General features: G+C 48.7%; 1 protein-coding gene across 1 annotated transcript; it reads right to left on the bottom strand.

Annotated features, from left to right (window-relative positions):
- Positions 1-2,512: 2,512 nt before the first annotated feature.
- Positions 2,513-9,359, bottom strand: LOC144735227 (uncharacterized). The gene is made up of 3 exons (XM_078617709.1): positions 9,271-9,359; positions 7,175-7,247; positions 2,513-5,015 (listed from the first exon to the last, which is right to left on the bottom strand). Exon 3 carries the CDS (start codon positions 4,646-4,648, stop codon positions 4,328-4,330), a length of 321 nt encoding a protein of 106 aa, XP_078473835.1. The 5' UTR covers positions 4,649-5,015; positions 7,175-7,247; positions 9,271-9,359; the 3' UTR covers positions 2,513-4,327.
- Positions 9,360-13,573: the final 4,214 nt, after the last annotated feature.

Raw genomic sequence — 13,573 nt, forward strand, 5'->3', positions numbered from 1 at the left:
ACGTGGGCTGGGGGAGGGGCGGGGCTGGTCACGTGGGCTGGGGGAGGGGGGCGGGGCTGGTCACGTGGGCTGGGGGAGGGGCGGGGCTGGTCACGTGGGCTGGGGGAGGGGCGGCGCTGGTCACGTGGGCTGGGAGAGGGGGAGGGGCGGGGCTGGTCACGTGAGCTGGGGGAGGGGCGGGGCTGGTCACGTGGGCTGGGGGAGGGGCGGGGCTGGTCACGTGGGCTGGGGGAGGGGGAGGGGTTGTTTAGGGCGCCCACGCGCGTGGTGACATCATCGCGCTCGGGTTCGTGGGCGCCCCCGTGCGTGCTGACGTCATCGTGCTCGGGTTGGCGGGCGCCCCCGTGCGTGCTGACGTCATCGCGCTCGGTTTGGTGGGCGCCCCCGTGCGTGGTGACGTCATCGCGCTCGGTTTGGTGGGCGCCCCCGTGCGTGGTGACGTCATCGCGCTCGGGTTGGTGGGCGCAGCCGTGCGTGGTGACGTCATCGCGCTCGGTTTGGTGGGCGCCCCCGTGCGTGCTGACGTCATCGCGCTCAGGTAGATAGGCGCCCCCGTGCGTGGTGACGTCATCGCGCGGGGGGGGAGGGGCTGGTTACGTGGGCGGGGGGGGGCTGGTAACGTGGGCGGGGGGGGGGCTGGTCACGTGGACGGGGGGGGGGCTGGTCACGTGGGCGGGGTAGGGGAGGGAATGGTAACGTGGGCAGATGGGGAGGAGCTGGTCACGTGGGCGGGGGGGGGCTGGTCACGTGGGCGGGGGGGGGCTGGTTGGGGCACCCCCGTGCGTGATGACGTCATCGCGCTCGGGTTGGTGGGCGCCCCCGTGTGGTGACGTCATCGCGCTCGGGTTGGCGGGCGCCCCCGTTCGTGGTGACGTCATCGCGCTCGGGTTGGCGGGCGCCCACGTGTGGTGACGTCATCGCGCTCGTGGTGGTGGGCGGTCCCCCACTTACGAACACCCCCCCCCGCAAACCCCCACTTACGAACACCACCCCCCCGCATACCCCCACTTACGAACACCACCCCCCCCGCATACCCCCACTTACGAAGACCACCCCCCCCCCCCGCATACCCCACTTACGAATAATAACAGGGGAGTCATTTGTGAGTGCGAAGGGACTGGTGGCCACGGGAGGTAATCATCACCAGCGGTGCCAGGCTAGGTGTCTGTACCCCCCCACTCACCCCCCGGTGCCAGGCTAGGTGTCTGTACCTCCCCCCCCCACTCACCCCCCTCTCTCTCTGTGTCTCTCTCTCTGCTTGTTAAATCATCACCACCACGGTGCCAGGCTAGGTGCCTGTACCTCCCCCCACTCACCCCCCCCCCCGGTGCCAGGCTAGGTGTCTGTACCCACCCCCACTCACCCCCCTCTCTCTGTCTCTCTCTGCTTGTTAAATCATCACCACCACGGTGCGAGGCTAGGTGTCTTTACCCCCCACTCACCCCCCGGTGCCAGGCTATACGGGCGATCTTTGTGTGTTGGGAGCAAGTTTGAGTGGCATGTAACCGTGGGAGTTGAACGGGCGCCTGCTGCTACTGACAATCGTTGACAACGGTTGGATAGACGCTGATAGACACACACACAGACAAGACCAGGTGGACAGACACAGACAAGAGGAACAGAGACTGAGAAATACACAGAGACTAAAAAACACAGGCAGAGAGACACACAGAGGCGAACAGAGAGATGTTGAATCGAACTCGCTGAACTCGCTCCATTGAAAGAGATTCCTCGATCTTTGCCCATCCCCAGAAGTCGTTCTAGTTTATATTTATTTCATTGTGTGTGGTGTGTAGTGTAAGCCATGTGGGATATCGATGTACACGGACATGAACAACATCAGCAGACAAGACGTCTTTCATACTCTTTGGTTCTTTCGGTAAAGTCACGTAGGTAAAATAAATAAATGACGAAGTTTCGATCGCAACACGAGCGGTCGTCCTCAGGCGAAAACATCCAGACATTGTCGCGGCAGAAGTCACGTGAGCTACAGCTGAGCATTATTGTCATGCGGTGGGCTCACGCGAAATTGATTTCTGCAACACGAAGGTACTTTGAAAACCCACTGGCAATGCTCTTTTATATAAGCGCACAACTTTATCTATCTGTATTCTTAGTTCTTTCTTAAAATTCTTAATTTTGATTTCATTTTTTACCTACGTGACTTTACAGAAAGAACTAAGAATATGAATCCTTGCAGTCACGAAAGCTTCAAACCTAGAATTAATCTGTGATGAATGCTGCACTTTCCGTCGTTTTCATTCAGGGGGCGCTATAACCCTACGCGCCTCCTGCATGAGCGACGGAGGCGCAGGGACAGACGTTCGACCACGTTGGAATCGATCTGCAGACGGCGGTCTTCTGGCACGGCCAGCTCTGTGTCGCCTCATCTCAATCCCGCGATCCCAACCAGGTGAAAGTCCGCATCGAACCGAATCCCCGGCAAGGCCATCTACTTAACGACGAGAGAAAATTCACACGAAATGTCGTTTTCAATTAAGTCTTCCAGATGTAAAATGATATAAGCTTTTAATGAAGAAACACAATCATAAAATTCAAAACATAATACAATTCAAAGTTGTTTCATTTTAAAACTTCAAAACGGAGAATCGGGAGTTTGCGTGGATGCGTCGTTCGTGTGCAATTTTCTTTGTGCCTTTCCTGGCCCAAGGCCGTAAATGGTTGAGGGGCACCGCAGGCGGTGAGGCTTGCTTCACCCCATGGTTGTCAACATCCAGACGTTAATCAGCAAGGACCATTTCTTGTCCTAGTTCGCAAACATATAAGACATCAAGCAAAATTCTCATGAGTGTTGTTGTGGAGAATGCATCTACTAGATGTGCTCTGCCTTGTAACCAAATACAAATCTGTACCAAAAATGTATTTCAAATGTGCTCTTAAAATGACCTCCTTGCTATGAAACAGATCAGCAGACACGACATCTTTCATTTATCGATCTCTCCACGAAACAAATGAATGTTTTACACAAACTATAAATAGCAACAGACTTCTGGGAGCGCGTCATTGATTCAGTGCAAGCCACCTGTGGACCCTTATTGGTGCACAGCGTCTCAACAGCAGCCGGGCTTGCTTCAACCGATAGCTTCAAACATCCAGACGTTAATCAGTAAGGCGCATTTCTAGTCCTAGTTAGACGAAATGTGTCAACACGTAATACAAAATTATAATTCGTGTTGTTGAGAATGTATCTCCTCTACGTGTAACTTTTGAGTGGTTTGCCTTGTAACTGATGAATGATCCGAGTGTGCTCCCTATTTCAAAGACAATGAGTTGCTCCAGAGGGAGATGCTTCCTGAAAACACAAAAGTACCCTTTGACCTATATCACAAGAACAATGAGTCTCACCTGAGTGATCTGTACAGGTTACTTCCAAAACACACAGTGTCCTAACATGACTTATTCAATGTTTGACCCTTATAGACAAAATGGTACATGTACGCACACAATCAGACAAGTATTCATTCAAAATTAGTGACAGGCATATTAACAAAATTGAATTACTGCACTGAAATATACTGCATTAGGTTACATTGCATTAACAAGAAGCTAATTTAAAAAAATACGCACCGTCTGCTTAACAGTGTATGTACAACATACTAATGCACCATTCAAAACGAGTCGGCCATTGCATGCTGGTGTCTGGGTAAAAATTGATAAAAATTCTAAACATTACCTACAAACTCCACAACTGAGATGCCACATCAACCATTGCCCCCTACTGACAGGCTCTTGTCCACATGCAGGCCGGTGCAGGGCCACCACCTTGTGCCACACAGGGGCAGCTGCTACTTGGGGATGCTCTTCGAGTGTTTGAGACGAGAAACGATACAAAACTACGAATTGCCGAGGCAATTAAGCAAGCACAATATAAATGCAATTGATAACATTGAATGCTTGGGAGCTTATTGGCATTCGCTCCTGGTTAGAGGTCTACCCATCACACAGGTCCACAAAGACTGGCCGCTCTTACCCTGCAGGTTGAACCTAGGAACTGAGTGTTCAACTTCACATTCTTGTCATTAGAGGCCTGTGACAAAGGTGCATCTATTGGAGCGGCATCGTCTAAGGCAGTGGTTCTTAACCTTGTTGGAGGTACTGAACCCCACCAGTTTCATATGCGCATTCACAGAACCCTTCTTAATTGGAAAAATAAAATATTTTTTCAAATTCAAAACATAGGTACATGTTTTACTGGTGCACAATCATGAGTCAGGTGTGTGTCTTAACCTCCGCCGAACCCCTGAGACTGACTCACCGAACCCCTGGGGTTCGATCGAACCCAGGTTAAGAACCACTGGTCTAAGGCTTACGCATCTCCCGGGTCTCCATTTGACTTTGTATTGTCTCGGAGGAAGTCCACCCACACCTCCACTTCCACAAACTGCTGGGAGTCGCCTCGCTCTGCCTCACAGTCAGAATTCTCCTCCTGCTTCACGTTGCCTCCATCGATGCGAAGGTCCCATTTGGGAGTTGAATCTTCATCTTCACATTTTACCTTCACTTCTTTGCTCTTCACCATCACGTCTTCACATTTCACATTCACCTCTTCATATTTCACCTCGTTACCTTTAAAAGTGTCCAAGCTGGGATTTTCTTCCGGTTCTTGTTTGATGAGCGATGGGCTCATTGCAGCACTTTGACTTTCACAAGCTGATTTCACACTCCACTCCTGGTGGATCTTCTGATGCTTGTGTGTTCTCTGGTGTCTTTGAAGATGTGGTGACCATGCAAACGCCTTCCCACACACACTGCACTTGAAGGGGTTTTCTCCCGTGTGTGTTCTCTGGTGTGCTACAAGAGCAGATGACTGTGCAAACGCCTTCCCACACACACTGCACTTGAAGGGTTTCTCTCCAGTGTGAGTTCTCTAGTGCCGTGTCAAATGTTCAGGACGATCCGTGCTGTATGCACACCGGTCACATTGATGCCTTTTTGCACCGAGCCGCGCCGAGTGCCTTTGCTCCATCAGCCCAATTCTGCAGAGGCAGCGACAGCTGCAGACAGAAAAAAAGAATATCCACACCATCTACACGTCAGTATCGAGGCACAGAGGAATGCATATATACACAGTCACACGTGACTTACACGTCTATAGTTATTCATATATTTATGATATAGTAAAAAAGTGTCCCAAATTCATCACATGGGCTGTTATGGCACACAATGAGAGGGCAAATGGTTATAACCGTGCCTGGAAGCACTCGTATCTTCAAAATGAACGTTAACCCAAAACTCCGAGCACACAATTTCAGCTGTCTGGCTTCAAAATGAACGTTTATGAAAGCTAAATTCAGCTGACATAGCAAAGGGTGTTGAAAATAATACTATTTGTGTTCTGCACAAATGCATAAATTAATGTTCAATCGCAACTTAGAGGTGTGAAGCCAGGCACAGATGTCCTTGATTGCTGTGATGAACAGTTCCGACTTTAGCTGCTGCACGTGTGTGCTGTGATCACTTCCTGACTCCATTCTTACAAAGAGTTCCAGAGGAAAACAAAAATAAACTACTGTTTTGATATAACCTCTGTGCTCAATAGAGTTAATAGACTTTACTGCAAATACAAACTTCACACTGTCGCACAGAGGCAGAGTCAGGATTTTCAGGTGGGGGGGGGGGGTATCACCTCCAGCAATGAAAAATGATAGTTGTTAGTAAGAGAGGAGTTGTTAGTAAGGAGTTGTTAGTAACTAAGGACTTGTCTCTTGCTTTTTATTCGACGCGTGTGATTGCCATCGCGCTCACTGAAGGTGTTGATGCCTTCAGGGAAGTCGTGTACACTGTAGACGCAACTGCGCACAATTTTGCGAGTCGCTTGTAACTGCTTTGCCATTACTTATTGCCAATTATGGACACGGACTGTTGTTCTCTTAGAGTCCCTGGCACGTAATAATATGCCACACGGTGGCGGTGGGGGTCGCAAAACGCTGAGTTATATATATATGAAAAAAGGAAATTTGTGAATGTGTCTGTTATAAATCTTTAGCATACTTCCCGACATGCAACAAACTTTAAAAATGGCATGTGGGTAGCTTCCAGACTGTACACAATGCATGCTTGCTGACATCACGCATCCCCCCACCAAACACTCCATGTAGGCCGTGTTTTAATCCAAGACAAGAATCCAAGTCCCAGGCAAAGCCGGGTAGTGAAGCTAGTTACTAATAAACCCCAATGATCCTATCGAAATTAGGGATTTCGATCGGATCGTTGGGGGGGCACGTGCCACCCCACCCCCACTGGCTCCACCACTGTCACACACTGGCATGGTTCACAGGTGGTGGTGTGTCCAGACCCACGCCTGGCCACCTTCACCTGCTCAGTATTAATGCTTCCTCACTCCACCAAGTAATTCATTGAGGATCAACCAACACAGCCGATGCTGCGTGTCTCTCTCTCTCTCTCAGCGTTGATTTCCTTCCCGATCCCCGGGTTTCCCCTTCACACGTCTAGAGTGAACACCGCCACGCGTCTAAAGTGAGCACCACCACGCGTCTAGAGTGAACATCGCCACGCGTCTAGAGTGAACACCACCACGCGTCTAGAGTGAACACCGCCACGTGTCTAAAGTGAACACCGCCACACGTCTAGAGCGAACACTGCCACGCGTCTAGAGTGAACACCGCCACACGTCTAGAGCGAACACCGCCACGCGTCTAGAGTGAACACCGCCACACATCTAGAGCGAACACCGCCACGCGTCTAGAGCGAACACTGCCACACGTCTAGAGCGAACACCGCCACGCATCTAGAGCGAACACCGCCACGTGTCCAGAGTGAACACCACCACGCATCTAGAGCGAACACCGCCACACGTCTAGAGCGAACACTGCCACACGTCTAGAGCGAACACCGCCACGCATCTAGAGCGAACACCGCCACACGTCTAGAGCGAACACCGCCACGCATCTAGAGTGAACACCGCCACGCGTCTAGAGTGAACACCGCCACGCGTCTAGAGCGAACACCGCCACGCGTCTAGAGTGAACACCGCCACGTGTCTAGAGTGAACACCGCCACACGTCTAGAGCGAACACCGCCACGTGTCTAGAGTGAACACCGCCACGTGTCTAGAGTGAACACCGCCACACGTCTAGAGTGAACACCACCACACGTCTAGAGTGAACACCACCACGCTGTTGACGAGCCTCACCTTGTTGTTATTGTTGTTGTGGGCAGGTCGCTTCTGAAAACAAGAGCGGTACAGCAGCTCAAGCGGGCGTGGCCTGGTAAAAAATGAAAAAGAACTGTGTGAATATTTAAAACAAAACAAGTTACAAAGTAGCGAGCCAGGTGAAGGGAAATTAAAACTTAAGCAAGAAACTCTTTCGGTAAAGTCACGTAGGTAAAACATTAAAATTAATGAAAGTAAAATAAAATAAAATATTTTATTTTATTTTATATTATTTTACTTTCATTAATTTTAATGTTTTACCTACGTGACTTTACCGAAACAACCTAAGAATATGAATCATTGCAGTCACGAAAGCTTCAAATCTAGAAGAAACTCTTTGGTTCTTTCGGTAAAGTCACGTAGAATAAATAAATAAAATAATAGCATACGACATTTCGATTGCAACACAAGCAATCATCATCAGGTACAAATGAAAGAGAAAAAAAACCTAGTAAACTTAGAAATGTAGTGCAATACAACACAGAGAGTCGGCTAACATAACAGTCAACAGCCCACCTGGTTGATAACGTTCTTCCAAAGATTGCTCAATTTGAGAGAGAGACACGGAGACACATAGACAGACACATAAGCAGAGAGAGAGAGAGAGATGACACATAGACACACAGAGAGAGATGACAGAGAGACACACAGAGACACACAGAGACACACAGAGACACACAGAGACACACACAGAAACAACGCCTCTGTGTCGAGGCCTTAAATAGAGAGAGAGGGGGGCAGAGAGAGAGAGGGGGGTAGAGAAAGGGGCAGAGAGATGGGTGGTGGTGGGAATCCGGTTTCAAGTACCACCATCCCTCTCAAAAGAATTCTCTCATCAAAACGCTATACCGCAGAGCCAATGGCATTTCTGACCAACACCACTTGGCCGGTGAATTAAGTCATGTACATCGGGCCCTCAGGATGAACGGATACTCTGACCGCACTATCCGCCAAGCTGTTTCTCCCACCATACAGAAACAGCCACATGAAACTCCAACCAAAACTATCACGTTGCCATACATAGCAGGCGTGACCAAAAAGATCTCCAAAATTCTAAACAAACATAAGATCCAAGTCCGATTCAGTACAGTGCATAATATCCGTTATTTGATTCCATCTGTGAAGGATGTCGTTCCTGACTTACAGTATCCTGGAGTCTACAAATTGAGTTGCATTTGTGGTGATTGCTACATTGGAGAAACGAAACGTCATGTTGCTGATCGTGTCCGCGAGCACAAGTCAGATCTGAAACACGGCAGAACTGATTCTTCGGCCGTTGCCGATCATTGCTACAACTCGGTGGGCTCTCATGAAATTGTCTTTTCCGAGACCAAGGTTCTCTGCAAGCCTCCTGGCTACCATCAAAGGTTTGTGCACGAAGCCATACAAATATACAAACACAGACATAATTTCAACCGTGATGATGGGTACAAACTTAGTAATCATTGGAAAGATGTTATCAACCACGCAAAAAAGATTTAACTACACTTATTTGCCAATCTTATTTGACAGACAACTATTACAGTTTTACCATGTTTAGTGGTGGTATCCCTGCCACAGGTTGAGTCACAAACCGCACCTCTCCACAACAAAGGCTCAGCCTTTGTTATGCAGTCTATTCTTAGTCTTAAGCCTCACCTTACCATATTAATAATGCGCCCCTTGCACCACGATCTTCTCCAACCATTATATAAACGGAGTGGTAGCTACTGCAATCTCTCATTTACTTGATACAGCTGTCGTGGCTGTGACGGTACCACCTGAAGACGGAAGCTTGTGTTGCCTCCGAAACGTCGTGATTTTTTATTTTATTTTACTTTTTTACGTGACTTTACCGAAAAAACCTAAGAATAAGCGAGAGAATTGAAGCAAACGCGACCAGGCGAGGGCAGGAGGCAAGGCCCTGCGTTGTAAAGTTCCAAAGTGGACATCGCTTCCATGCTCGCTGCTACTCAATTGACATCCCTACGAGAGAGAGAGCGAGGCGCTACCTCGGTAAACAACAACCACCACAACCACCACAACAACAACCACCACAACAACCACAATCACCACAACCGCGATGAGAATCTCACCTCGGATTTCAGTGCACGGGCCGAGCGGAAACTTCCCGGTCCCTCGTGACGTCACGCGGCAGCAGGTGACATGACGTCACGCGGCAGCAGGTGACATGACGTCACTTTCGGTGTACGATGACACTCCCCTCCCCACAATGAGCGGCTCGAAACTCGCTACAGCTTTCACGAATAAATTATGTTAATGAGCCGCCAGTCACCGGGCGTGGCTTTGCCCAAATAAGGATTGGCACTGGGACAGATATCGGCAGCGGCCGAGCGCAGGTGACGTCACGCTCAAGAGCGCGGTCGTCGGGGTAGGTGACATGACGTCACTAGCGAGGCACACCTCCCCGTTGCGTTTGACGCCGATGAGATCACGCGGCGCTGTGACGTCAGAGAGCTGGGTCAGAGTTCAAGTTTGTTGACAGAAGGGGAGCGGCAGTGTCGTGGTGAACGCTGCGCTCCGCACCGACCAGCCGAGTTCCATTCCCGCTCGTGGCCAACACCGCCAGTGACGACTTTCTGAGCCGGTCCTGAGCCTCCCCTACGTCGACTCAGCCTCAAACGAGTCCCCGGTGCAGTGTGTCAACATCACTAGCACTGGGGAGACAAAGGCGGCCGGGCGTGGTGCTGGCCACCCACCCCCTCGTGTGCCGTGACGACCTCCATGGGTGCTTCTCGCTGTGAGCAGCACGTTGTAGATGTCGTGGCTTGGCTCTCCAGCACACTGCTGGCGACATTTCACGATGACATTTTCACGTCCATAAAAAGAAAATCGCCATACTAACCGATGCCGTTTTTTGGCAAAATTGGCCCAATTTTCCTGGCTTTATTTTTCAACGAAAAGTGCATTCCTTGGTTGTGTTTATAGCCTGAGTAGCCTATATATTACGTTAAAAAGTGGGGAATTTAATGCATTAAATTTTCGAATATAAAAAAGTTCATCGGCATACTGTGCCGATTTTAGGCTCAATAAGCCCAACTTTCACAGCCTTATTTGTCGACAAAAGTTAATTTCTCCATTGTATTTAGCCTTAGTATGCTATGTATTAGATTAAAAGTGGAAAATTTCACGATGAAATGTTCACATCCCAAACAGGAAATTGCCGTTTTTGGCTAAAATTGAACGAATTTTTACAGATGTATTTTTAAACAAAAAGTGCATTCCTCGGTTGTGTTTAGACGAGGTAGCCTATATATTACAATTAAAGTGAGAAATTTCACCATGAAATTTGCTACATTTTCATAGCTAGATTTTCCAATAAAAAGTGAATTCCTCCATTTTGTTAAAGCATTAGTATTCTATATATTACGTAAAAATGGGAAATTTCACAATGAAATTTTCAGATCCCAAAAGAAATCAGCACACAAACTGCACTCCATTGCTGGAAAATACTTCGTCTATGGGACTACCAACACCCTACAGGGACAACCTGCATGCCCTTGCTCAAGAGATCCTACGTGAAATATGCTATTATGCTTGACAGATTCTTACATTTGTAGTGGCGGTACGCACTGGCAGGGGGGGATCGTGTGAGAGCGCGTCGGGTGTGGCTACATCGCGTGGTGTAGTGGTGGTGCGTGCTGACAAGGGGAGGGATCGTGTGAGAGCGTGTCGGGTGTGGCTACATCGCGGTCCGCAGGCAGATGTCCACATCGCGGTCCGCATAGGCCCCGCCCCCTGGAGCGGAGGACTATATAGGGCGATGTGCAGCAGCACTCGGCGAGTGGGTAACCAGTGAAGACAGAAGACGGAGGAGGAAGAGATAGGGCCCTGAGACCCCTAGCCCCGCTGTCCTTGTAAGGGCCGGGACACTGTGTGGTTCAGAGGCGAGACCGTGGGACCCGGGGCCGGACGTCCTTGTGAGGGCCGGCTGTGGGACCCAGTGGTCGGGACCCATACCCCAGCCGGGGTGGGTCTGTGAGTTCCCCTGGAAGCTACGGAGCCGGAGAGCCCGTGTGTGTGTAGCCGGGTGGAACGCGTAGCGTAGGCTGTAGTTGGCTACACGTGTTATTGTGGCTAAGTGGGTGTTAATAAAAGTGTGCTGCCCGTCAAGTGGTCTCCCGACGTAATTACTATATTACACATTTATTTAGGAAAATTAACCAAAGCTGATGGATGCACAAACAGAAGCCTACACGGAAATCTTGGAAGACATTGAGACTACAAATCGAGTCATTTGTATCATTGATGCACCTGCCAGTACTGGGAAGACCTTTGTTTTGAAACTGCTCCTCGCAAAGGCTCGCCAGAGAGAATTGCTCGAGCTGTGGCATCATCGGGGATTGCTGTGTGAGTCCATGTGTGTGTCTCTTAGTCGATGTGTATAAAGCCATGTGTGCTTAGGTCCATGTGTGTGTGAGTCTACGTGTGTGTTCGAGTCGCTGTATGTGTGTACGTCGATTTGCGTGTTTAACTCCATGTGTGTGTATCTGAAGCGAATGTCTGTATGTGTGTGTCTAAGTTCATGTCTGTGTCTTTTTCACCCGGGCAACGCCGGATACTTCCCACTAGTACTGTTATATCAGCGCACTTCATCTCTCTGTGATGAACCCTGCACTTTATATCACTTTCATGCAGGGGGCGCTTTAAACCTACGCGCCCCCTGCATGAACGACGGAGGAGCAGGGACAGACGTTCGATCGCGTTGGAATCGATCTGCAGACGGCGGTCTTCTGGCACGGCCAGCTCTGTCTCGCCTCATCTCCACCCCGCGAACCCAACCAGGTGAAAGTCCGCATCGAACCGAACCCCAGTAAGGCCATCTACTTAACTAGAGAAAATTCACACAAAATGTCGTTTTCAATGAAGTCTTCCAGATGTAAAATGATATAAGCGTTAATGAAGAAATACAATTATCTAATTCTAAACATAATACAATTCAAAGTTGTTTCATTTTAAAACTTCAAAACGGAGCATCGGGAGCTTGCGTGGATGCGTCGTTCGTGTGCAATTTTTTTCATCACTTTCCTGGCCCAAGGCCGTAAATGGTTGTGAGGGGGCTGCAGGCGTTCGAGGCTTGCTTCAACCGATGGTTGTGAACATCCAGACGTTAATCGGCAAGGACCATTTCTTGTCCTAGTTCGCCAACATACAAGACTTCATGCAAATTTCGAATGAGTGTTGTTGTGGAGAATGTATCTACTAGATGTGCTCCTACTTGTAACCGAATACAAACCTGTACCAAAAATGCATTTCACATGTGCTCTTAAAATTACCTCCATGCTATGAAGCAGATCAGCAGACACGACAGCTTTCATTTATCGAAACAAAGGAATGTTTTACACAAACTATAACTAGCACAGCGTTCTGGGAGTGCGTCATTGATTCAGTGCAAGCCACATGTGGAACCTTATTGGTGTACAGCTAATGAGGGCAGTTATGATGATTAGGCTTAGCTTTGTTGTCTAGGGTCGCATTACACTGGTCAACACACTTTTTCTGGCATAAGGTATTCCAACGTTTTTAAGGTAATTTTTGGGTGCTAATTCCAAATCTGGCATCAGTTTTTGTCTATCACATCAGGTTTTTGAGATATCAAATATTGCATTTTCAAAAAAAACTGCAGAAGAAAAATCTTAAGTAAATGTGGATATCTACATAAAATTATATTATAAACACACTATACTAAAAATACAGCACCTCCTCTGAATCATTCAGATGTTCATTGCCAAACTTCAGACAGGCATGTATATGTGCTTTCTTGAGCAGGGGGACCTTGCGGGCGCTGCAGGATTTCAGTCCTTCACGGCGTAGTGTGTTACCAACTGTTTTCTTGGTGACTATGGTCCCAGCTGCCTTGAGATCATTGACAAGATCCTCCTGTGTATTTCTGGGCTGATTTCTCACCGTTCTCATGATCATTGCAACTCCACGAGGTGAGATCTTGCATGGAGCCCCAGGCCGAGGGAGATTGACAGTTCTTTTGTGTTTCTTCCATTTGCGAATAATCGCACCAACTGTTGTCACCTTCTCACCAAGCTGCTTGGCGATGGTCTTAGAGCCAATTCCAACCTTGTGTATGTCTACAATCTTGTCCCTGACATCCTTGGAGAGCTCTTTGGTCTTGGCCAAGGTGGAGAGTTTGGAATCTGATTGATTGCTTCTGTGAACAGGTGTCTTTTATACAGGTAACAAGCCGAGATTAGGAGCACTCCCTTTAAGAGTGTGCTCCTAATCTCAGCTCGTTACCTGTATAAAAGACACCTGGGAGCCAGAAATCTTTCTGATTGAGACGGGGTCAAATACTTATTTCCCTCATTAAAATGCAAATCAATTTATAACATTTTTGACATGCGTTTTTCTAGATTTTGTTGTTAT

Source organism: Lampetra planeri, chromosome 54, assembly GCF_965212315.1.
Source record: "Lampetra planeri chromosome 54, kcLamPlan1.2.h2, whole genome shotgun sequence".
Lineage (NCBI taxonomy): Eukaryota > Metazoa > Chordata > Hyperoartia > Petromyzontiformes > Petromyzontidae > Lampetra > Lampetra planeri.